This window comes from Spermophilus citellus (assembly GCF_964194105.1).
Source record: "Spermophilus citellus genome assembly, chromosome: 17".
NCBI classification, from domain to species: Eukaryota; Metazoa; Chordata; class Mammalia; order Rodentia; family Sciuridae; genus Spermophilus; species Spermophilus citellus.
In genome coordinates this window covers 27,559,476-27,585,359 of record NC_138199.1, presented here as the reverse complement: position 1 = coordinate 27,585,359, position 25,884 = coordinate 27,559,476, and the positions used below count along the sequence as shown (strand labels likewise).

The 25,884-nt window shown below is 37.9% G+C and overlaps 1 protein-coding gene across 1 annotated transcript in view; it reads right to left on the bottom strand.

Moving 5' to 3' along the window:
* METTL16 (methyltransferase 16, RNA N6-adenosine) overlaps positions 1-25,884 on the bottom strand; it is a 69,259-nt gene that overhangs the window by 2,760 nt on the left and 40,615 nt on the right. The window contains exons 7-8 of the mRNA XM_081270838.1: positions 14,617-14,686; positions 13,259-13,348 (exon numbers count right to left, since the gene is read on the bottom strand). Of these exons, the coding sequence (XP_081126964.1) occupies positions 13,259-13,348; positions 14,617-14,686 (160 nt within the window). The remainder of the gene's footprint in view (positions 1-13,258; positions 13,349-14,616; positions 14,687-25,884) is intronic.

The following is a 25,884-nucleotide window of genomic DNA, read 5'->3' as shown; positions in this document are numbered from 1 at the left end:
ACCATTATATATTATGAACACTGTTTTTTAAGAGACAGAGTGCAACCTGTTAACTCATTAACTCTCAACAAAATTAAGATAATTCTATGGTCAGGGGAAAAACGAGCAGGCAAGGAGAGAAAAAGGCTCAAACAGAGAAAACAGTAGTCAAGTTTGAAAACTCTTTCTTGCAGCCTGGTCCAGCTGGTGTAATCCCAGTCATTTGGGGGTTTGAGGCAGGAGGACCACAAGTTTTAGGCCAATTCAGCAAGACCCCATCTCTACATAAAAAAAAAATTAAACGGGCTGGGGATGTAGCATAGTGCTAAAGCACCCCTGGGTCCGGTCCCCAATCCTTAAAAAAAAAAAAAAAAAAAGGAAAAAAAATCCTTTCCTGCAAATAGGAATCCCTGTTAACTGTGCTGCCTCTACTCTAGTTCTGCCTGACAACACAGAGCATGTGCACAAATTCGGCAAGATCAAATTACCTGGTGAAGCCCTATAAGAAGCACCAACAGCCCCATACCACATATACACAGAATAAAAGAGCCAGTTTATAATATGCTAGGAAACTTTTTTAATATTTATTTTTTAGTTGGACGCAATACCTTTACTTTTTATTCATTTTTATGTGGTTCTGAGGATCAAACCCAGGGCCTCGCACATGCTAGGTGAGTGATCTATCACTGAGCCACAACGCCAGCCTGCTAAGGAAACTGTTGAAGTCATAACAGAAACAAGTCTAATTGGGGCTGGGGCTGTAGCTCAGTGGTAAAATTCTTGTCTAGCATGTGTGAGACACTGGATTTGAGCCTCAACACCACATAAAAATAAATAAATAAAATAAAGGTATTTTTTTTTTAAGAGAGAGAGAGAGAGAGAGAGAGAGAGAGAGAGAGAGAATTTTTTAATATTTATTTTTTAGTTTTCGGCGGACACAACATCTTTATTTGTATGTGGTGCTGACGATCGAACCCGGGCCGCACGCATGCCAGACGAGCGCACTACCGCTTGAGCCACATCCCCAGCCCAAAATAAACGTATTAAAAAAAAAAAAAAAAAAAAGAAATGAGTCTAATGCTAGATACTGAGGTATACACCTATAATCCCAACAACTAGGTAAGCTGAGGCAGGAGGATCACAAGTTCAAAGCCAGCCTCAGCAACTTGGTGAGTCCCTAAACAACTTAGCAAGACCCTGTCTCAAAAATAAAAAGGGCTCAGGAAGTGACTCAGTGGTAAAACACATCTGAAATCTCCAGTACCAATAAACAAATTAATTAATAAAAATACTACTACTAATAATAATAATAATACTTAATCTAAGAAATAATGTATATTTTCCGTGTGTGTGCTGCTGGGGATTGAACCCAGGGGCTTGTGCATGTCTGGCAACTGAGCTACAGCCCTAGCCTTATATTTTCTCTATACCAGAAATTAACTAACAAAAAGAAGAATTAAAGAATAGAAAATAAGCTTAAAAGAAAGAAAAGATTAAACAGAGACATGAGATGGGAGGGAAAGGGAGAGAAAAGGGAAATTGCATGGAAATGAAGGGAGACCCTCATTGCTATATAAAATTACATATAAGAGGTTGTGAGGGGAATGGGAAAATAAACAAGGAGAGAAATGAATTACAGTAGATGGGGTAGAGAGAGAAGATGAGAGGGAAGGGGAGGGGGGATAGTAGAGGATAGGAAAGGTAGCAGAATACAACAGTTACTAATAGGGCATTATGTAAAATTGTGGATGTGTAACCGACGTGATTCTGCAATCTGCATTTGGGGTAAAAATTGGGAGTTCATAACCCACTTGAATCTAATATATGAAATATGATATGTCAAGAGCTTTGTAATGTTGTGAACAACCAATAAAAAAAAACATTGAGAGTTTTCACAAGAAAAATAATCATTTCTGAAAAATAATCTCATTATAGCTCTACCACTTATTTTATGAGTATAATTTAGAAAAGAAACATGAATGAAAATGTGCAGAGAAAGTTCTACTTTAAAATACAGTTACTCAAACCTTAAAAAAGAAAGAAAAGAATAAAAAACAAAGGCTATGCATGTATGTGTAAGAAAGTGCTTTTGAGAAATGAACAGTGAACTCAAAGACTTGCCTGAGCTTGAACTTGTTCAATTATATTTCAGACAAGATGAGACAAATTCATATTGACATTAAGACAAGCAGTATTGCTATTGCTCAATCACTCTGCATTAGAGACATAATTTCCATAGTATACTGAGAGCTTAATACTTTGTGTTTTAAGTAGCTTGATATAAAATTTATATTAAGCTAGGGAGGAAAAAAGATGGTAGTGTGTGGGAGGATGATAGGGGATGAAAAATTGGAATCCCCATTCCCCTTCTCAACATTCAAGGCTGCTACCATGGAAAGCTCACTGAAATGGGGCCATCCTTAGGAGCTCACCCAGCACACCAAAGGCCAGCTACAAGTATGGCTAAAAGGATAGCACTTCCTTATCTTTCCTCATATCTCTTCTGACAGCATTGCAACCATTTATGTTCACAAATTCTAAACATCAAAGTGAAGACAGTGCTGTTTTTCACTTGTCCTGTGAGAGCTGGTCTGTAGTACTTTTTTTATAAGTCAGAATGGACTCTTCATCATTTCTAGGCATTAGAAAAAGAAAGTGCATCCTCACCAAATCTAACAAGAGATCTATCAAGGATTTACTTTGAAAGTGAAGAAGTGGTCAGAAACAACAAAATTGGTCTTGAACTTTCAATACTCTTGCTTCAGCCTCCTGATAGCAGGGATTACTGGTGTGCACCATTATGCCCAGCTTTTATTTTCTTTTGAGGCAAGGTCTTACAAAATTGCCCAGGCTAGCCTCAAATTTGCAATAGTACCTCAGCCTCCTGACTTAATATCTGGAATTATAGGCATGCATGACCACATCACCACACCTGGCTGCAAAATTAGGTCTTAAGAAATCAATAAAGTCGAGGCTGAGGTTGTGGCTCAGTGGTAGAGCGCTTGCCTAGCGTGGGTGAGGCACTGGGTCAATCCTTAGCACCACATAAAGATAAATAAATAAAGGTACTATGTCCATCTACAACTAAAAAATATTTTTCAAAAAGATAGGACATCGGGGCTGGGGACGTGGCTCAAGCGGTAGTGCGCTCGCCTGGCATGCGTGCGGCCCGGGTTCGGTCCTCAGCACCACATACCAACAAAGATGTTGTGTCCGCCGAGAACTAAAAAATAAATATTAAAAATTTAAAAAAAAAAAAAAAAAGATAGGACATCAATAAAATTTAATAAAAAAAATTAATAAAGTCAACCCCAGACCCCACAGGTTCCTGATATTAGGTTGTTTTACAACCTGCCAAAACCAACGGTATAGAGAAGCTGTTTTTCCCCAACTGAAATTATTTTATTTTGCTAACATGCTTGTGATCTGAAACGAAAAATATTTGATTGGCTGGTTGCTATGGATTGAGCTCTTGTGTATGCATTACTGAAATTACAATGTGAAAAAAGTCTGGCGGGGAGTTGTGGGCCCCACAGGGGATACAGGGTCTGTATGTTTAACTATAAGGTGTCAATAAATGAAAAAACAGAGGAAGAACTTCAATTGTTATTCTGGTATAGTGATTAAAATACATAAATTTCACAAAAATGCTTCTTAAAGACACATAATGAAGTCACCTGCTGCATGAAATCATTGTATTTATAGGAAGAGGAGAAGAGAGCCATTTCCAAGAGCTCCTTTTTTTGGGGGGTGGGGGGCGCAAAGCAGCTTCCTAGAATGACCTTAAGGAAAGAGACCCTGTTGGCCACTACAGTCTTTGCTGCTCTGACAGTAAGAATGAATACTTTCCCAGGTCCTCCAGAAATCGTCACATGGCGCACGCCTATAATCCCAGTGGCTAGGGAGGCAAAGGTCACCATGTGTGCCACTATACTCCTCTGGGATTTTGAGTTCAAAGCCAGCCTCAGCAACTTAGCAAGGCCCTAAGCAACTCACTGAGACACTGTCTCTAAACAAAATAGAAAAAAGGGCTGGGGATGTGCCTCAGTGGGTTAAGTGCCCCTGGGTTCAATCCCTAGTACCCCAAAAAACAAAAACCCAAAACAAAAACAAAAAAATCAGGATACCTGTGAGATATCACTCAGCACAGGCTACCATTATTTTGAAGAAACAGAAAACACTGATGCCTGGCAGAAATACAGTTAGGTGGCATGGAAGGACAGCAGACTATCTTTCCAAAAGGGCCTCATCCAAATGGAGCTGCCATAAACCCAACTATTTATTTAAGTACCTTGTTAACTAAGAGGGTTGTTTTTTTAAATTAATAGCCCAGTGGACATTTTTATTTATTATCATAATATACTATTGTTTAAAATGTCCTGAAATTATCCATAGGATGTATGCAAAAACAGCAAAAAAAAAAAAAAAAAAAAAAAAAAAAAAAAGCAAGGGGAAGAAAACTTCATATAGAATACTACCTATCTAGAAGAAATGGTTATAACTATGTATATATTTTCATATATAAATATATATATATGAAATCATAGGGTAGATTTTAGTCAGAATGACTAAAATCTTGTGGCTCAAGTGGTAGTGCGCTCGCCTAACATGCGTGAGGCACTGGGTTCGATAAAGATATTGTGTCCACCTAAAACTAAAAAATAAATATTAAAAAAAAAATCATAGGGCTGGGGATTTCATTCAGTGGTAGAATGCTTGCCTAATATGCATGAGGGTTCTGGGTTCAATCCCCAACACTGCTAAACAACAACAATGAAAAGATGAGATTAGGATAAAAGACAAAAAGAAAGACTTTTGAGTATGTGCATTTGATTTTGAAACCAGGTAATTATCTTTTATAATTATAATGCAAAATTAAATAACAACAACAAAGGCACTTCCTAAGAATTTGCAGTAAGTCAGGATATTCAGAGAGGGGGTCATAGTTAGGAGGGAAGATGAGAGGAAATTTGAGTTCCTGGTAAATAAATCTTACTTAAGATTAACTTCTATTTTTCTGAGATGGAGTCTTGCTATGTTGCCCAGGTTAGCCTCAGACTCCTGGGCTCAGTGATCCCCCTGCCTCAGCCTCTCAGGTAGCTGGGATTATAGGCGGATGTCACCACACCCATTTAAGACTTTGTAGCAGCACACAACTGTAATCCCAGAGACTTTGACAGCTGAGGCAAAAGAATCACAAGTTCAAGGCTAGACTCAGCAATTTAGCAAGTCCTTGTCTGAAAATAAAAAAATAAAAAGGATTAGAGATATAGTTCAGTAGTGGAGTCCTCCTAAGTTGAACCTGCAGTATTACACGAAATAAAGAAATTAAAATTTAACTTTAAAAGAAAAATAATTCTTGAGTACATACTCAAAACTGTTAACAGAGGTTTCTCTGGATAAAGTTCAGGGTGATTTTTCTTTTCCTCCTTCAAAAAAATATTGTCCAGGGGAGCTGGGGTTGTGGCTCAGTGGTAGAGTGCTCGTTTAGCACGTGCAAGGCCCTGGGTTTGATCCTCAGCACCACATAAAAATAAATAAATAAAATAAAAGTCTACCAACAACTTAAAATTTTTTTTAAAAAATTATCCATGTTTTTAAAAATGTTCACCATAAGGGAACAGGAGAAAAAAAAAAGCAAAAGCTTTTAAAAATGTGCCTTGAGCTTTTTCTCAAAGGGAAAGGTAAAGAAAAGGGAGAAGAAACTTAGTTTAGATATCTGCTCAATAAATATTTACCAAGTGCTAACTACCACATGCTGCTCAAAAAAAAAAAAAAAAAACAAAAAAACCTGTAAGATGAATTAATGAATATGATTTCTACCCTCTGGGAACTTCCAAATTAATGGAAGAATCAAATGTGGTATAAATTATAAATCAGCAAGGTTAATTTCAAGTAAACACTTAAATACCCAGTATTTATTAGAATACTTTAAGAGGTCATGGAAAGCCAGGCATGGTGGTGCACACCCGTAATCTCAGCAACTTGGAAGGCTGAGGCAGGAAGATCACAAGTTTGAGGCCAGCCTTAGCAACTCAGTGAGGCCTGAAGCAACTTAGTGAGACTCTCTCTCAAAGAATAAAAAGAGGGGCTGGAAGAGCACTTGCCTTGCATGTGTGAGGTACTGGGTTTGATCCTCAGCACCACATAAAAATGAATAAATAGGGCTGGGTTATGGCTCAGTGGTAGAATGCTTGCCTAGCACGTGCAAGGCCCTGGGTTCAATCCTCAGCACCACATAAAAATAAATAAACAAAAAATAAAAAGGACTGGGATTTAGTTCAGTGGTTAAGCACCCCAGAGTTCAATCCCCGGTTCCCCCTTCCCCCCAAAAAAGGCCTGACATGTGTGAGACCCTAAGTTTGATTCTCAGCATCAAAAACATTCAAGTTTTAAAAATGTATATATAAGGACTGGGGATATAGCTCAGTTGGTTGAGTGATTGCCTTGCATGTACAAGGTCCTCCTGGGTTCAATCCCCAGCACCACACACACAAAAAAAAAAAAAAAAAAAAAAAAAAAAAAGAAAAGAAAAGAAAAATGTATGCATAAAACGTATCTTTTAGGTTTTATAAAAAATAACCTTATTACTTGTCATACTTTGTAGAAATAACAATGAAGCCAAATGATAAAATAAATCTTTTCAGGTCAATTTGATTAAATAATAAATTCTTCTACATTCTAAAAAATTAAAAGAAACATACAATGTTATGAAATAAATTACAAAATTTAAGTGGATTTGTCTGTGTATACGTGTGGTGCTAGGGACTGAACTCAGAGCCTTACACATGCTAGGCAAGTGCTCTACCACTGAGCTACATCTCCAGACCTCAAGTGAACTCCAAAGAGAAGAGATTTCATGAGCATAGAGTTCTTCCTGGAACTCTTTTTGTGCCACTTTGATTTGCAGATGTATGTCATTAACTATTAATAATCCACCACAGTTGGTACTTTGGTGGAAAAGTGAGAATCACTATATCATTTATTCCCTCATTTTCGTTCATTCAACAATTATTTGAGGGCCCCTGAACCATATACTATGTTGGGCTGATGCTACATAAAAGATACAATACTAGGAAGAGAAAGTCTTGTGAACACAAGATAATGACCATCAATGTCAGAAAGAACCATGGTGAGCTACACAAAAGGTGGCATATAAACCAAGACTTGATATATGAGAAGTCTAATGGCTGTAGGAGGAATATCTGAACACTGGATCTGAGAGCAGTAGCTCAACATTACTGGATCATAAAATGTAGACAGGGGTGAATCGAAGGAAATAATAATATATTTTCTTGAACACTCACTATACCCAGGCACTGTGTTAAGTATATTTGGTCCTCAAAATAACCCTATATAGTAGGTACATTATCATTTCCCATTTTGCAGATGAGGAATCTGAAGCTTAAAGAAGTTAAGAACCTATTTAAACAAAGCTAAATAGGCACCATCTCACAAAAGGCCTTTCCCTCATGCCCTGCAATAGAGTTTGTTATCCCTTATGCCAGAGTTAAACAAAATACTAACACAAGGGAAGCTTGTGCAGAGTATAGATGACTCAAAGAAAGATAAAAGTCCGGGGCTGGGGATGTGGCTCAAGCAGTAGCGCGCTCGCCTGGCATGCGTGCGGCCCGGGTTCGATCCTCAGCACCACATACAAACAAAGATGTTGTGTCCGCCGAGAACTAAAATAAATAAATAAATTCTCTCTCTCTCTCTCTCTCTCTCTCTCTCTCTCTCTCTCTCTCTCTCTCTCTCTCTCTCTCTCTCTCCCCCTTTCCTCTCTTTAAAAAAAAAAAAAAAAAAAAAAGAGAAAGATAAAAGTCCGAAGGGAAAAATGTCTATGGGCTGAATGGTAAAAAAAAAAAACTTTAAGAAGAAGTTGGAACTGACCTGAGATGCAAAGGAGGGAAGGACCAGACAGAGAACAGGTTGCAAGTAAAGATAGTACAAAGTCAGATCTAAATCTGTCAGCATGAGAAGTCTGTGGAGGTTAAGATGGTAGAAGATAGTACATTCAGGAAAACAGGAAGTGCCTAGAATGAAAGGGAAAGGGCAGGATGGATATGGGAAACTCATGAAGCCAAGTAAGGAGCTGTACTTCACCCCACAAAAGCAAGTGGCCAGTCACTCAACAGATTTTGTGTGTGTGTGTGTGGTGCTGGGGATTGAACCCAGGGCCTTGTGCATGTGAGACAAGCACTCTACTAAGTGAGCTATATCCCCAGCCCTCAATCAAGAGGTTTATTTTGTTTTGTTTTGTTTTTGGAACCAGGGATTGAACTCAGGGGTATTCGACTACTGAACCTCATCTTCAGCCCTATTTTGTATTTTATGTAGAGGTTCAGGGGTCTCACTGAGTTGCTTAGCACCTCACCATTGCCGAGGCTGGTTTTGAACTCATGATCCTCCTGCCTCAGCCTCCTGAGCCACTGGCATTATAGGCGTGCACCACCACACGACCTCACTCAACAGTTTTTGAGCAGAATGGTAAACTTAGGATGAATCCAAGAGACTCTTCTGAGGCTACTGAGATGGTTCCTACACAAGAGGTTAAAGTCCTACAAGAGTAGGTTATTATGGCTAGGCTGAAATAAAGTCAGTAACTTAAGGAGCAGACCATCAGAAATAACTATGGCTTCAGGCTGAGGTTGTATCCTTTTTTTTTAATATTTATTTTTTTAGTTGTAGATGGACACAATACCTTTATTTTATTCATTTATTTTTATGTGGTGCTGAGGATCGAACCCAGGGTCTCGCACGTGCAAGGGAAGCGCTCTACCACTGAGCCACCACCCCAGCACCTGAGGTTGTCTTAGTGGTAGAATGCTCACCTAGCATGTGTGAGACACTGAGCTCCATTCTCAGCATCACATACAAATCAATTAATTAATTAAACAAAAGTCCATTGACAACTAATAAAAAGAAAACAAAGAAAGAAAAAGAACTAATGGCTTGAGTTGGGAAATCAGTCTAATTGAGGCTCCAACCTCTCCAGTGCCTCCAGTACACTCATCTATAAGGTAGGAATACTAGCATCTATTTTACTTTATAGTTACGGGTTTTGTTGTTGTTGTTTTGAGGTGTGGGGACTGAATCAGAGCCACTCTACCACTGAGCTATATACCCAGCCATTTTTCTTTTTGGGGGGGTACTGGGGATTGAACTCTTGGCACTCGACCATTGAGCCACATCCCCAGCCCTATTTTGTATTTTATTTAGAGACAGGGTCTCACTGAGTTGCTTAGTGCCTTGCTTTTTTTTTTTTTAATATTTATTTTTTAGTTATAGCTGGACACAATATATTTATTTTATTTACTTATTTTTTCTGTGGTGCTGAGGATCGAACCAGGGCCTCACACATGCTAAGTAAGCACTCTACCACTGAGCCACATCCCCAGCCCCTTAGTGCCTCACTTTTGCTAAAGCTGGCTTTGAACTCACCATCCTCCTGCCTTAGCCTGTTGACTCACTAGGATTATAGGTATGCACCAGCTTGCCCTTTTTCTTTTGAGACAAGGCCTTGAAGCCTCCTCTCACAGCCTCCTGAGTCATTGTAATGACAGGTCTGTGACACTGCATAGCTCAGGGGAATACTTTTTACAACCAGAGAATTCCTGGACAATGCTCATACCAAGAATGCACAACTTTAATAGAGTTCCATCCCCAATCTGCTTTTATATTTTAATGAATATTAAATTTCCTTAAAGCAAAGCTAAATCAATGCCATGAGCAATTACAGAACTGGAACAAAGAGGCTTTCTAAGTGGCTTGCTACAATAATGTAAAGAACACTCCTCACTACACACTTCCTTATACTCATCATCAGTCAGAAATGATGGTACAAAAATTCTATCACTGGGATCTGTCTTTTTGTTGCTAAAATAAATCCAGACAACAGCAATGGGTTTAGTGTAGGCACTTAAATCACCAGTGAATTAGAATCTTTCGGCATTTAGCACCAACAGAAACAAGTCAGTAGGCCTAAGATAAGTGAAAACAGAAGTTGCCATAGTAACTTGCACATTTACCCTAAAATGGCGGGGTGGGGGTAGGGAAGTAGGTCAATATTTCTGCTTAACTAGCTCTATTCCTTGGTTCCCTCTCCATGTGTCTAAAACAGCATCCTCCCCCTTTCCCATCCAGTGAACACTTCAAAACAAGCAGGGAATGGGTAAAGGTCTAGGTAGAGTGAAGAGGAACCAAGAGGAAGGCTAAATCAAAATATCCTGAGTAACCTGGAACTAACCTCAGGGGAAGCAGTTGCTGATCAAGAGCACCAGTGCTAAGAAACAGTTGCTGGGTTACTACAAATCAGAAACTGCCACTTTCTCCCAGCAGTTTAAGTGCATCTAATGGAACACTTGAGAATGCATTATTAACAGTGGTGGCAGTGGTGAGGAGGGAATACTCTAGCATGGGAGAAATCTGAAGGTCTTAGAGTCAATCTTTTTTTTTTTTTTTTTTTAAAGAGTGAGAGAGAGGGAGAGAATTTTTAATATTTATTTTTTAGTATTTGGCGGACACAACATCTTTGTTGGTATGTGGTGCTGAGGATCGAACCCGGGCTGCACGCATGCTAGGCAAGCGCGCTACCGCTTGAGCCACATCCCCAACCCCTTAAAGTCAATCTTTGAAAGTTGAAAATTGTGAGCAAGGATATAGGAGGCCGTAAAAGAGAGGGAGGGAGGCTCAAAGGTTCCTTTTCAAAATAAGCCAATTTTGCTCACACAGAAACACAGTATCCTTTGACACTTGGATCTACGATGATTGCTAATCCAAGAGGGCAAGAGCAACTGGTCTACAAGCTGGTGTGGAGAGTGCCAAAGGCCATTATCAGTTCTTTTAGCTGTAGTATCAACACATGTGGGAAGCAGACTAAGCAGAAAACATTGGAGCCAGGTGCTGCTCCACTTTCCTGCAGCTGTTCATGTCTGCACAGAGTAAGTTAGGGCATTACTATTGATTTTAACCATCTGGTGTATAAGTGCTGGTATTCGAGAAGACAAAAGAAAGGATAATCCTTCAGGGAGGTGAAAAAAAGGAGAGATCTTTTAACCAGTGATTTTTGACACACTAACCTCACCTCTAAGTACACTTCTGTACTGTTTTAGAATTGAGTCTGACCTCCACAGGAAAGGCCAAACTGTGAAGCATATTTCAATCCAGCAGCACACCTAGTTGCAGGGTGGAGAAAGGACATTCTCAAGTTTTATATCTGAGCTCATGTTCTCAGAAATAAAGTGGCATCAGCAAACTGTCCCCTAGTGCTTCGATGTGTCTCTACTTCCGTGCATCTGCCCTACAAGAGCAGGGAGAGAATCAGACACAGCATCAACTAAGATGACTTTAGAGACCAAGAGTGGCCACGACTATGGGACAGGAACCCCCAGAACAAGCCTGCTGCACAGACTGGGGAGGAGACCTACAGGAGCAGGTACTATGCTTCCACAAACACTGCAGGAAGAAGGAGCACATGCTGAGCAGCCATGTATGAACTTAAGGCAGGCAGCCCCAGGCAACAAGAAGTCAACCATTCTGGGAGGGAAATGTGAGAACAAAGAGATGCTGTTCCAACACTGTTATGGTTTGAATATGAAATGTTCCCCAAAAGTCTCATGTGCTAAGGGCCTAATCCCCAATGCAGCAATGTTCAGAAGTGTGGCTTTTGGAAAGTAATCAGATGTACAGCTATAATGCACCAATTAAAAAATTTGGGGGAAAAAACTGATTAGAGAATTTGACTTCATCAATGTGATGATCTGACTTCATCCGTAGATTAGTAATCCTTTATTGGGAACTGTGGGAGATGGGACCTGGTTGAAGGAGGAGTTCCCTTTGGAACTATACCTTATCTCTACCCACCCCCCTTCCTGGCTGCCAGGAGCTAAGCAGCTTTCTACTGCCATGCCCTTCCACAATGTAGCACTGCCTCACCTCAGGCCCACAGCAATAGAGCCAGTCAACCATAGAATGAACCTCTGAAACCATGAGCCAAAATAAATCTTTTCTCGTTTGAATTTTTTGCATCAGGTATTGTGGTCACAGCAACAATAAGCTGGCTAAACACAATTAACAATGCAAAAAATCCACTTGGTCTGGCCAGCTCAGATGTGTTTTTTACTTTATGTATAACAGTACAGAAGTCAGAAACATTTGTGAACAAACCACTGACACAAATTTCTTATCCAGTCTGCTGCACCGACTGGGGAGGAGACCTGCAGGAGCAGGTACCAGGCTTCCACAAGCACTGTGGGAAAAAGGAGCACATGCATACAAAGCAGAGAAGCATACAAGGTAGAGAAAATAGAATCATGACTTATCACTCACCTTCAAGACTAGTTAATATTCTAGGGTTAATTTTAAAGACAAGACAGAATAATCACTCACTAGACTCATCTTAAGTGTTTTACATGAAAATGCTGAATCTACGAAGGCTAGAAGTGTGGCTCAGTGGTAGAATGTTTGCATAGCATGTGCCAGGCTCTGGGTTCAATTCCCAGCACAGGAACTATGGAGGTGAAAGCTAAAATCAAAACAACTTCTTTGTTGGGGGTAAAGGAGATTGAGCCCAGGGGTGCTCTACCATTGAGATACATATGCCAAGCTCTTTTTATTTTGAGATAGGGTTTCTTGGAGTTGACCTAGGCTGGCCTCAAACTTGTGAGCCTCCTGCCTCAGTCTCCCAAGTAGCTGGATTTCCAAGAGTATGCCACCCCATTCAAATTTCATTTTTTGAGACAGGGTCTTGCTAAGTTGTTGAAAGTCTTGCTAGCCTGCCGAGGCTGACATTGAACTTTCAATCTTCTTGCTTTGCCTCCAAAGAGGCTGGAGTTACAGTATGTGCCACCATGCCCAGCTTCAAAAAGGAAACTTCTAAATTCACTAGGAGCCCCAGAAGGCAGCTACCCTAGGAACACAGAAGTGAATGAAAAAAGACTTCAACAGAATTTCAATTCCAGAGCAATGTCAACCAGAATCACTGCACTCATGAAGTGTTCCCACAGGCTATATTACCTATGTTTCTAATTCCTAAAAGATGTGTTTGTGTTTGCTGAACAAGAATTTCTGTGTCGCACAAACCCACAGAGGAAGTCTCCATGGTCACCAACCAGCCTTCCAGGACTGTGCCTTACTTACAATCTACTTTCTATTTTTCCATAAGCATTTGTGGGCAAACCTAAGGGAAATGGGACAATACTGATTTAGTTCATTTGTGACCCACTAAACCCAAGCATGTGCTGGCATTTGGAGAAGTTCAAGTAAAGTTTCTACTTACTGGTACTGTGACATCATCATAAAAACTCCAAGCTAAGGCCCATCTCATTGTCCGACCTTGACAAAACTCAGTAAAGGTAACTTTGGGAACCTGAAAACACAAACACAGCATCTCATCAAACTGAAGTTGTTCTACAGTTGTTTCTGGCTGCTACTTCAAGTTATCTGTCCTTCTTTTTAATTAGCTAACAAACACTACTTCCAAAAAGTAATTATTCATAGCCGCCCAATATCACTGAATAATTATATCTCAATAAAGTTTCCCCCCCTCCTATAAAACATTAGGGAGAATTTAAAGACCTGGCTCAAAGGACCAAATATAAGAAACACTTAAAACAGCTCTTTGGAGCTGTTCTTTATTAACCAGCAAGTCCCTTAACTTATCTAGCATTGTTTCTACATTTGTAAATTGATTTGAATGTTATTGTTGTTGTTTTTCCTTTTCTAATAAAGAAAGTCAACCAAAGTCCAGCTATTCACAGGTATGTGATCACTCTTTAATTTATCAGATTTCAGGAGGGAAAAAAAAGAAATTCCTTTGTAACATTTACACTTTTACCAAGAAGCAGTATTGTGGGGAAAACAACTAACAGAATGTCTAAGAGAAAACAGATCAGAAACTTGATTTCAGGCAGTGGGATATAGCTTAGTGACAGAGCATTTGCCTGGCAAGCACAGGGCCATGGGTTCAATCCTCAGCACTGCAAAATATAAAAATAAAATAGATACTTGGCTTCTACTCCTAACCTTACACCTCACCCTTTTCATTTTACAAATATCTACTCATGCCAAATACCACCCACTTAGAGGAAAGTGATGGAGGGGGCTTATTTTCCAACTGCTTTTGAAAAAAGAAGCAACGGGCTGCACTGGGTAGGCTATCACCCTAGTAGAAAGCACAGTGGACTAACTAAGGCTGTTCCGTTTCTAGTTGTCCTTTATTAACCAGCTGTGTGATCTGGAACAAATCCCTTAACTTATTTAGCATTTAGTTTCTACATCTATAAAGATGTACATCTATAAAGAGTCAGATATGAGGTTGGTGGTAAACATCAGAATTTTTAATTTCAGGTCTCTCTTTGACATTCTACTTACCCTGTTTTCCCATACCTTTTCTGTATTATAATTTCAAAAAAGGTCTTGTTTTAATAATATATAAAAGTCCCTTTTAGCCCTACAATTGTAGACTTTTAAAAACAAGCAAAAAAAAAAAAAAAAACAACAACAACAACAAAAAAAAATTAAAAAAAAGAAAAGTAGAAGAACCACATTACCACATTTAGAGCTGTGGGAGAGTAAAGGAAGATTCTATACCCATCAAAAATTAGACAGACTAGAACGATGATGACAATGCCTTACCCCTTGGATGCGAAGCTCTTCTTTCAGCGGAGCCAGGCTGCATTTTTTTCCCAACATACAGCTATACCACCTGGGAAAAAATTCATACAACTGAACACTGGTTATTTGGTGATATTTTTAAACTGAAGCATCACCCAAGTGAATAAGATAAGAATAGCTAACAAATATTAAGTTATAAATGACAATAAGAATTGCATACAATGTACAGGAGAAAGACTAAATCTAGTGATGGAAAACAGGCCCAAAAAAACTTAAAAAAAAAAAAATTCAGCCTCTTCAGTGCTTCAGGATTATTCTTATTTGGAAAGAGAATAAACTCAACAGATCATGAAACCATTTTGTTCTGTCACAAATGCAAACCCAGAAGAGGGAATATGGAAAAGATGGGGTGAACTTGTTAAAAGGTAAAGGAATAGAATTTATTTCTTCAGATTATTTTAGAAATTTTGCAAAGTATAAAATGCATACATCCTTCAGTCCTGAAGGATTAACTAGCATGGGAACTATCCTTCCACCATAAACAACTAAGAAACTGGACAAAATAAACAAAACAACTATTTCTTCAGATGTTTGACAACTGGTAGTACAGACCTATAATCTCAGAAAGAGAAACAAACAAGGTGAGTTCTACAATTACCAGAGTTTACTGCTTAAAGGAAATTTCAGGCTACAGTGCATGGAAAGGAAACTCAAACACAGCCCAACAGTCTTGCTGAGTTGAAGAGACCGAGGTGAGAGTTCAGAGAGGCTGGGGCAGACAGGTTTTGCAAAGCAAATTAACAAGAGCCAATTAAACCCAAGCATGAAGTAAGGAAATTATGATTACAACAACAAAGAAAGCGCTATGGTGCAAGTTTATAATCCCAGAGGCTCAAGAGGCCACAGCAGGAGGATTCCAAGTTCAAAGCAAGGCCCTCAGCAAATTAGTGAGACCCTGTCTGAAAATAAAATATACAAAAATGGGCTGGGAATGTGGCTCAGTGGTAAACATCCCTGGGTTAAATTGCTGAAAATGTAGAAAGAAACAAAGAAAAACAATGGAGAATAATGAAACAAAGTATAATAAAAGTCAAGCCATGTGCATAGCACACATCTACAATTCTAGCTACTTGGGAGGCTAAGGCAGGAGGATCTCAAGTTCAAGGATAGCATGGGCGGGCTGGGGCTGAGGCTGGGGCTCAGTGGTAAAGCACTCTCCTAGCAAATGTGAGGCACTGGGTTTGATCTTCAGCACTATATAAATAAATAAAATAAAGGTATTCTGTTCATCTACAACTAAAACAATATATTTTAAAAAATAGCATGGGCAAATCAGCAAACTTCTGTCTCAAATTAAAAAATAAAAAAGGGGGCTGAAGTTGTGGCTCAGTGGTGGAGTGCTCACCTAGCATGCACGAGGCACTGGGTTTGATCCTCAGCACCACATAGATGTAAAATAAAGACATTCTGTCCACCTAAAACTAAAAAATAAATATTTTTTTAAAAATAAAAATAAAAAAGGGCTGGGTATAGTTCAGTGGTACAGTGCCTTTGGGTCATCCTCAGTATCATGAAAGAAAGAAAAAAGAGAGAGAGGGGGGAAAAAGAAAACGGAAAAAATTTTAACTCAGGAAAAAAAGAAGAGACATTAATTTATTGATGAGCAACATCAGGAGCAAAAGAGGAGACATTGCCATAAATCCTATAAACATTAAAAGGGTAAGAAAAAATATTCATAAACAAATTTTTGTCAATATATTTCATAGCCAAATGAAATAAATTCTTTATAAAATGCAAACTTAGTCTAGAAGAAACAGAATGCTCAAATAGTTCCTTATCAATTTTTTATATATATATATATTTCTTATTTATATATGACAGCGGAGTATATTACAATTCTTATTACACATACAGAGCACAATTTTTCATAACTCTGGTTGTATAGATAGTATATTCATATAAATTCACGTCTTCATACCTGTATTCTGGATAATAATGATCATCACATTCCACCATCATTAATAACCTCATGCCCCCCCCTTCCTCTCCAACCCCTCTGCCCTACCTAGAGTTCGTTTATTCCTCTCATGCTCCCTATCCCACTATGAATCAGCCTCCTTATATCAAAAAAAAGCCAAACATTAGGCATTTGGATTTTTGGGATTGGCTAACTTCACTTAGCATCTCATGTCAATTTAAAACAGTGAATTTGTCCTTTTTGGGGTGGTGTACTGAAGATCTAATCTAGGGGCTTACCCACTGAACCACATCTCTGAGCCTTTTTATTTTTTATTTTGAGACATAGTCTCACCAAGTTGCTAAGGGCCTCCCTAAATTGTTGGAGGCTAGCCTTGAACTTGTGATCTTTCTGCCTCAGCCTCCTAAACTGCTGGGATTACAGTTGTGCACCATCATGCCTGGCTCCTGGGCTAAGGCAGGAGGGTTGCAAGTTCAAAGCCAGCCTCAGAAACTTAGCCAAATTCTGTCTCAAAATAAAAAATAAAAAGGGCTAGGGATGGGGCTCAGTGGTTAAGCTCCTCTGGGCTAATCCCTGGTACCAAACCAAACCCAAACAAAAAACTTTCTTAGCTCAAGTCATTTCACTAATGAATTCTAGTAGATATTTAAGGAAGAAAGATTATCAAGTCTATAAAAAGTCTTCCAGAAAATATAAGAGGAACACTTTCAAAACTTATATTTTAGAAGACCAGAAATATACTAATAAAGGCACTATAAGAAAACTAAGGACCAATAGCCTTCATGAACATAAGATGTAAAAACACTTAACAAGGGCTGGGATGTGGCTCAGTGGTAGATCATTTCCCTAGCATGCACAAGGCCCTGAGTTAAATCTCCAGCACTTTAAAATAAATGTAAAATTCTTAATAAGGGGAGTGGTATGGGGAAAGGGAGAGGTTTTTTTTTAATATACTTTTTTAAGAGAGAGAGAGAGAGAGAGAGAATTTTTTTAATATTTATTTTTTAGTTTTCGGCGGACACACATCTGTTTGTATGTGGTGCTGAGGATCGAACCCGGGCCGCACGCAAGCCAGGCGAGCGCGCTACCGCTTGAGCCACATCCCCAACCCCAAGGGAGAGTTTTTAATGAAAGAATATAAGGTTTCAGCTAGACAGGAGGATTATATTATAATGATATACTGCACAGCATGGTGACTATAGTTAATAATAATGTACTATGTATCTCAAAACTGAATAGAAAGCTGGGGGTGTGGCTCAGTGACTAAGCACATACCTAGCATAGGCAAATCCACGGGTTCAATTCCTAGCACTGCAAGGAAAGAAAAGAAGGAAGACTCGATACTATAGAAATTGCCAATTCTAGCTCTGTACCATGGCACACACCTAAAACTAACGACTTGGAAGGTTGAGTCAGGAGGATTACAAGCTTGAAGTCAGACTCAGCAATTTACAGAGACCCTCAGCAACTTAGCATGACTATCTTTCAAAATTTTATTTATTTAAATTTTTTTTATTTGTAAATGGACACAATACCTTTATTTTATTTATTTTTATGTGGTGCTGAGGATTGAACCTAGTGCCTCACACATGCCACGGAACTGCTCCACCACTGAGCTTTAATCCCAGCCCTCAACATTATTATTTTTTTTTTTTAGTACTGGGCACTGAACCCAGTAGCAATTTAACACCGAGTTACATCCCCAGCCTCTTTTTTAAATTTATTTTTGAGACAGGATCTTCTGAGGCTGGCTTGGAACTTGCGATCCTCCTCCCTCAGCCTCCCAGAGTCTCTAGAATTAGAGGTATGTGCCACAGTGCCTGTAAATTTTAAAAAATAAAATAAAGAACTGGACATGTAACCCAGTGAAAAAGAATCCCTGGATTTGGGCTGGGGTTGTGGCTCAGCAATAGAGTGCTCGCCTAGCACGTACGAGGCCCTGGGTTTGATCCTCAGCACCACATAAAAATAAATAAATAAAAATAAAGGTATTGTGTCAAACTACAACTAAAAAATAAATATTAAAAAAAATAAGAATCCCTGGATTCAATCCCCAGTAACAAAAAAGAAAAAAAAAAAAAAGAAAGAAAAACCAATCTTTCAACACACACATATACTTTTTTTTTTTTTGGTTTTCTTTTTTTTCTTTTTCTGCAGTGCTAGGGATTGAACCCTGGACCTCATGCATGCTAAGCAAGTACTCTATTGCTGAACCACACACCAAACCTTAATCTATATATTTAATGCAACAGTAATTAAAACAAAAAACAAAAACACCAAAGGAAACAGCCATATTATTTGCCTGCAGGCCTGCAGTCCCAGCTACTTGGTCTACTGAGGCAGGAGCATCATCTGAGCTCCTGAGCAAAACAGAGTAATCTCTGTCTCAAAAGGAAAAAAAAAAAAAAGTTCCACCTAAACTATTTTAAAGAAACCTAGGTAAATTTATTTAAAGTCTAATCAATTTCATTTGGTAGTTTTAAAAATGTTTGGTAGATTAAAAAAATATATATATGTTCCCTTTAAAAAGACAGTGTATCAATTGAGAAATTATTAATCAGGACTTAAAAACCTTTGTTTGATATGTTAGGAACAAGATGAAGGAAGAGAAAGCAGTGGCAATTGGAGTGTATGTACCAAGAGTATAAATGAATTCACTAGCACCTTTCCTTTAAATTAGCATTCCTGAACAGATTAGATCAGACCACCAGAAGCCAATAAATGGCCTAAAACATCAAAAAAAGATAGTAAGAGGAGATGAAGAAAAACAAATAGTTAGAAAAGTAAAGCTAGTAATACAGTAAAAACATGCTTACTATAAATTTGAGTGTTATTTCTTTTAATCCTTGCTTTAAACTGAATACCATATGTGAGTCTTTTAAGATTTAATTTCATTAATATTAACTTACTGCTTTTTCTGAGTTAAAATTTGTTAATGAAAAAGCAGAAGGCACTTGATATATTAAAAACCCTGAGAGCAGATTATGCTAAGTGAAGTTAGCCAATCCATAAAAAAACAAATGCCGAATATCTTCTCTGATATAAGGGGGGGTGACTCAAAATGGGATAGGGAGGAAGAGCATGAGAAGAAGACTACCACTAAATAGGGAAGAGAGGTGGGAGGGAAAAAGAGAGAGAAGGAGAGTTGCACGGAAGATGGAAGGGGAACCTCACTGTTATACAGAATACATATATGATGTGATGAGAAAAAAAAAAAAAGTGTGTCACATTAGATTGGATGGAGAGAAAGGATGGGAGAGGAGGGGAGGAGAGGAGGGATAGTAAGGGCAGCAGAATAGAATAGACAATATGATTGATGTATGTACATTCCATGTATGTATTATATGTCAAAATACATTCTGCTGTCATGTATGACTAAAAAAAAATAAAAATAAATCATATGGTTAAAAAAAAAAAAAAACCTGGACTGAGGTTGTAGCTCTTGCCTAGCATGTGTGAGGCACTAGGTTTGATCCCCAGCACCACATAAAAATAAATAAATAAAGATAAAGATACCGTGTCTATCTACAACTAAAAACATATTTTAAAAAATCCTATTATAAGGGCTGGGGTTGTGGCTCACCTAGCACATGTGAGGACCTAGGTTCCGATCCTCAGCACCACATAAAAATAAATAAATAAAGATATTGTGTCCAACTAAAAAATAAATTTTTTTAAAAAATCCTATTATAGTTACCTTTTCTTTTTTTCCTTTTTTTTTTTTTTTTTTGGTGGTGTTGGGGACTGAACCCAGGGCTATAACCCCAGCCCTATAATTTCATATTTAAAAGTGCCCAACCATTAGCTCCTATCTACTCTCAACAGACATCCGTGACAACTAATCAAAATGCAAGTAGAAGAAAAGGGACAAAAGGAAAATCTAGTTGCCCCAGAGATTTTTGAACCCATTATACTATTTTAATGATAAAAGTAGCACACTGTTCTCATTACAGCATTTAGGAATTCCTCTGAGAAAGTAGGTTTCAAGAAAATTATTTTGAAATAATTTCAAACCTATAAGAAGAGTTGCAAGATTAGTACAAATGACTCCAGTATACCCTTCACCCAGATTTATCAACTGACATCTTCCTGTATTTGTTTGTTGTATGTGTTTTTCTAAACAACCAAAATGTTGCTACAGATACCACCATGCTCCTTTATACAGGTGTGTACATTTTACAAACATGGGCATCATATTTGGCAACCACAGAACAATTATTAAATTGAGGAAATGTAATAATTGTACATTTCTATGACTAAGAACACAGTCCATATTCAAATTTTACCAATTATCCCAAGTCTTTTTTGCCTGATGCAGTATCAACCTAGGACTGAGCTCCTTACTCACTTGTCATACCAATCTGGAATAGTTCCTTGGTATTTTTTTTTTCTTTTAACTTTCATGACCCTAGTATTTTTAAAGAATTATTTTAGAAAATTCCTTAATTTGGTCTGTCTGAAGTTTCCACAAGACTCTAGGTACACATTTCTTGGCATGTATCCTAGGTGTACACGTCAGGAGATAACCACCTGGAAAAGGTGGTGGCTCCTCAGTTTCTCCACTTTAAATTTCCCACAGTTCTCTTTGTAATTATAAGTAATCTGGGGAGATACTTTAAACTGTTAAAAAAAAATTAGGGGAGGGGGAGGGTGCCAGGGCCCACATTCTACACATGCACTCCTACAACGGAGCCATACCTAGTCGATATCCTATTCTTCAAATTTCCCACTATTGATTTTCTTTTTTAAGTTCTAGGTGGACAGTATGCCTTTATTTATTTATTACGTGGTGCTGAGGATGAACCCAGTGCCTCACATGTGCTACGCAAGTACTCTGTACCACTGAGCCACAACCCTAGCACCCACTATTGATTCTTGCATGAATCAATTACTACTATGATAACTGCAAATGGTGATTTTTCTAACTATTCTTCTGTATTTATTCTTTGGCATTATGCTTTGTAATTATTATTGCTTTTTTGTACTTCATTTGTTTATTTTACTCAGTGGGTTATAAAACATCATAATTACTCACTTTGAAATTCATATTATCCTAGACTTGGCTTACACTGGCTCCTATATCCTTCTGATGTCCTTTTTAAGCACTTCCTTATTTTCTCACGCTAGGAGATATTGCAGGCTCATCTCACTCATTCATCCTGACCCAGCACTGGAATCGACCATTACTCCATGGAACTCTGGTTCATTTCAGTGGGAAATGGTTATTTAGAAACTTTTTTTTCTTTTAAACCACATCTTAAATTGAAATGTAATAAAGAGGTTGGGTTGGTGGCACACACCTCTAATCCAAGCAACCTAGAAGGTTGAGGCATAAAAGTCACAAGGTCGGGGCCAACCTGGCAATTTAATGAGACCCTGTCTCAAAAAAAAAAAAAAAAAAAAAAAAGTAGAGCACCCCTGGGTTCAATCCCTAGTACTGAAGAAAGAGAGAGGGAGGGAGGAAGAAAGGAAAGGAGGGAGGGAGAAAAGAAATGTAATCTAGAAAAAAATGGATGAAAGCAGAGGTTTGGGATATAAATAGCTATGAACCTAGTCTAAAACCTTCTGTAAGCAGTAGAACCAACATTTTGTTGCTTATAAAATAATTAAATTATTAGAATAAATGCCCCTAGGTATTGACCAGAGATGCCTGATATCTGTTATAAACTCCAAATCTACATGTCTAAAAATAAACTTTATACTATGTTCTTTTGTTTGTTGTTCACTATAGGGATTAAACCCAGGAACACTCTATCATTAAGCTACATCCTCAGCCCTTTTAATTTTTTTATTTTCAGATAATCTCACTAAGTTCCCAGGCTAGTCTTGAACTTATGATCCTTCTACCTCAGCCTTCCAAAAAGCTGGGATTACACATATGAGCTACCATGCCTAGCTCCTGTGTTCTTATTAACAAATTATTTTAATTATTCTTAGATATTTTTACTTAAGAACCATTATGTTGTAAAGAGCTTCTCTGAGGTAGTAGAATCAAGTCTTTTAATTCCTTGTTATTTCTTTTTAACAGACTGCCTGATGTACTCAATATATGCTAGCTGATTTTAATTCTCTTCTTTGACCATCTAGAGAAGCAACCAGTTACGACCTTCTGTAGACTAAAATGTCACAAAAGTTGATAGACTGCTCATCCTGGCATGAGCCACTAGACCCAGCCTTTTCTCCCCAAGACACCAATGAGAATTTTCCACATTAAATCTAGAAAGGGAATTAAACTAAGCATTATGCTTAAAGTGAAGAAAAACACATAACCTAATTCACTATGAATAAATATAAAAAGCAGTCCCTTATCTTTCATGCTGCTTATCCCTCTTCCTTCCTTAATAGGAAGGAAAGAAATCAAAATAGCAGCATTTGCCCCCTGTGGAGCTCACAACTGGCAATTGCTCCTTCTTATTTTAATTGCCAAAATACTGTACTACCTGCAGAACAAGATAGTATACCATCTATCCCTCAATATTTCTCCATCTTTTTACCTGTGTAGGGAGTCAAGGAGTACATTTCTTTGTAATGATTCCTTTAAAAAAATTTTTTTTCTTGATTTGCAATGATGAAACCAGAGGTCAAAACCAGCTATCTATAATGGTCTTAACAGATGGCAGTTCAGTAAGAAACAAGAGAACTGGTCTATTCTTTGTAACAGTGAAAACAGGAAATCTAAATGTCCAAAAGAAATTAGTTAATTATGGATGCTTTCAAGTTATATAAAAATGACTGCTATGTACGTCATTAGCCACAAAAAAAAATTTAAAAACAAAAGTAGAAGACAAAATTCTCTGTATTCATTGAAACTAAGAGGGAAAGAACTGTATGGAACCAAACCCAAAATAAACACTATGTCCCAGGGCTGGTATCAATGCTCACTCCACTTTCTAATTTTCTGTAAATATGGTTACATTAAGAGATAATAAAATTATAAGTACCAGTAATATTATCTAACAGTTTCACAGCACTTTGCAGTCTACATGCACATCATTTAACTCTTGTAACTACAAAGGATATTACTCCAAATTTATAAATAAGGAAAACAAAACAGCTTACCATTTTATAAAGGCACATAAAAGTTCACAGTAGATCTGAACACCCTTTTAGCTGTTTAGCTGATAATTAACTAAAAACTCTATTTAAAATCTATTCTTGATCTCTTCAACCTTTATTTACAACACCCCATTATTATATAAGCACCTAGTTTAGAAAAGCAAAAAGAGGCAAGAAGGATGTTCTTCTTTTAAAAATAAATAAATAAATAAATGAAATACCTATAACATTTCCTCTCAACATAATAGGCACTTAAATCTACTGGATTTCTAGGATAGCGAAAAGTTAAAATGGTTCATCATTATTATTAATTATATCTCATATGTATCCTTTAATTCTATAAATGTCCTCTGAGATGAAGTAGCTACTATCATCTCATTTTACCAATAAGAAAACATTTTTTTCTTTTATGGCAGTTGGAATTGAACACAGGGTACTCTACCTTTGAGCTACATCCCCAGTCCTTTCTTATTATTATTATTTTATAATAAATTTCATTACTTAGAGCTTGAGTTCTTAAGTATGGTTTTCCTCACTTTTTTCTCTCAGGTGTATACAAAGGTGGCTTTGACTTATTGGTGAGGTCCAGGCTGGCCTTAGTAGATGGAGTGACCATGCAGGTGACTGTCAGAAGCAAAGAGAGAACACCTGTAGATGTTACCTTGGCTTCTGTTGGATAAGTTCTTACTGGGCAAGATGTAGTTGATGTGTATTGTATATCACTAGCTTTTAGGCTAGTGGCATAAATTTCCCAAAATCACACTTTAAAGATTTAATGACTTTAAAGAAACAAACTAACTGCTTGGCCCTGAGCCAGCAGATTAAGCCAATGTCTGTCCTTGTGCATCAGTTTTGGTGTTCCTTGGTTTTGTTTTTTTCCTTTCTCACTTGGTCAGCACTGGTATGACAGTGCAGCTTTGGGTGAGCTTGAAAATCAAATATAATCCTATATTCCAGCTGTTTAACTTCATTATGTTCTTTTGTTTAATGTTTGAAAGCTCCTGGCAATGCTGAAAATTTTTATCCCAAAGGGGTGGTGGGGGAGGGGAAGCCAATCCACTTTTGTCACAATTCATTTTTATTACTAGAAAATAAACACTTATTCCAGTTTCAAAGTCGTTATATTTGAGGTTCCTAATTTTTAAAAATCAAATTTAAAATTAATCACTTAATACCTACTTTGACAAAGACAATGACACCGTGGATTAAAAAAAAAAACTACTCAGCACCATTTGCTTATAGGTCTTTGAAAATTTATTCTTAAATTGTCTGGAAACTATCCTGTTGCTCAGGAATAGCTGAGCTGCATGAGAAAGCCTCTCTGGGACAGACAATGGGAAGTTAAGCCACCATCACCAGAGGAGTCAGTGTACTTCAGCAAGGTAACTCCAAGTGTACAAAGGTCCCCTCCCTACACTTCAGGAGGGTTCATGCTTCTAAGCACTGAGGTATGAGTAGTCAGACTATTATTTGCTGTTAGAATTGATCTCTCCAACTTATAACAGTAAATCTCTGGCACAGATGGAATTGGTTCTTAGTGTCTGTGATTTTTTAAAATTCTGTAAATAATCTGAATTTAGTTTACTCAGAAATTACACGTTTTTTTTTTCTTTAAAGAGAGAGAGAGAGAATTTTTTAATATTTATTTTTTAGTTTTCAGTGGACACAACATCTTTGTTTGTATGTGGTGCTAAGGATCAAACCAGGGCCGCACGCATGCAAGGCGAGCGCGCTACCGCTTGAGCCACATCCCCAGCCCCTAGAAGTTACACGTTTAATAAGGTTCACTACTATGGCAGAGTAAGGGTCTGCCAGTTTAGTGTCCTTAGAAACTATATACAATGTGTAGGCAAATCATACTCTTACACCATACTTTAAAATATTGCATCTCTTAAATATTCTAACAAAATGTCTATAATTTAAAGCAGCTGATGAAACTAATCCAAAGTTATGACAAGGGATATTCACTCTCACTTAAGCTATACTGCTTAGAGAACTTTAAAAACCATGTACCCTTTAAACCATTCAAGGAGAGGTAACAGGCCCCACTTTTCATTCTTTACTGTGAAATTTCAACTGGGCTTAGGCCAGAAATCAGCACTTTCAGATACTTCAGGAAAGTCCACAAAAATGTTAAAAAGTCTTTTAAGCAAAAGAATTTCTAATGCCGGGCTGGAAAGCGGTAGCACGCTCGCCTGGCATGCGTGCAGCCCGGGTTCAGTCCTCAGCACCACATACAAAGATGTTGTGTCTGC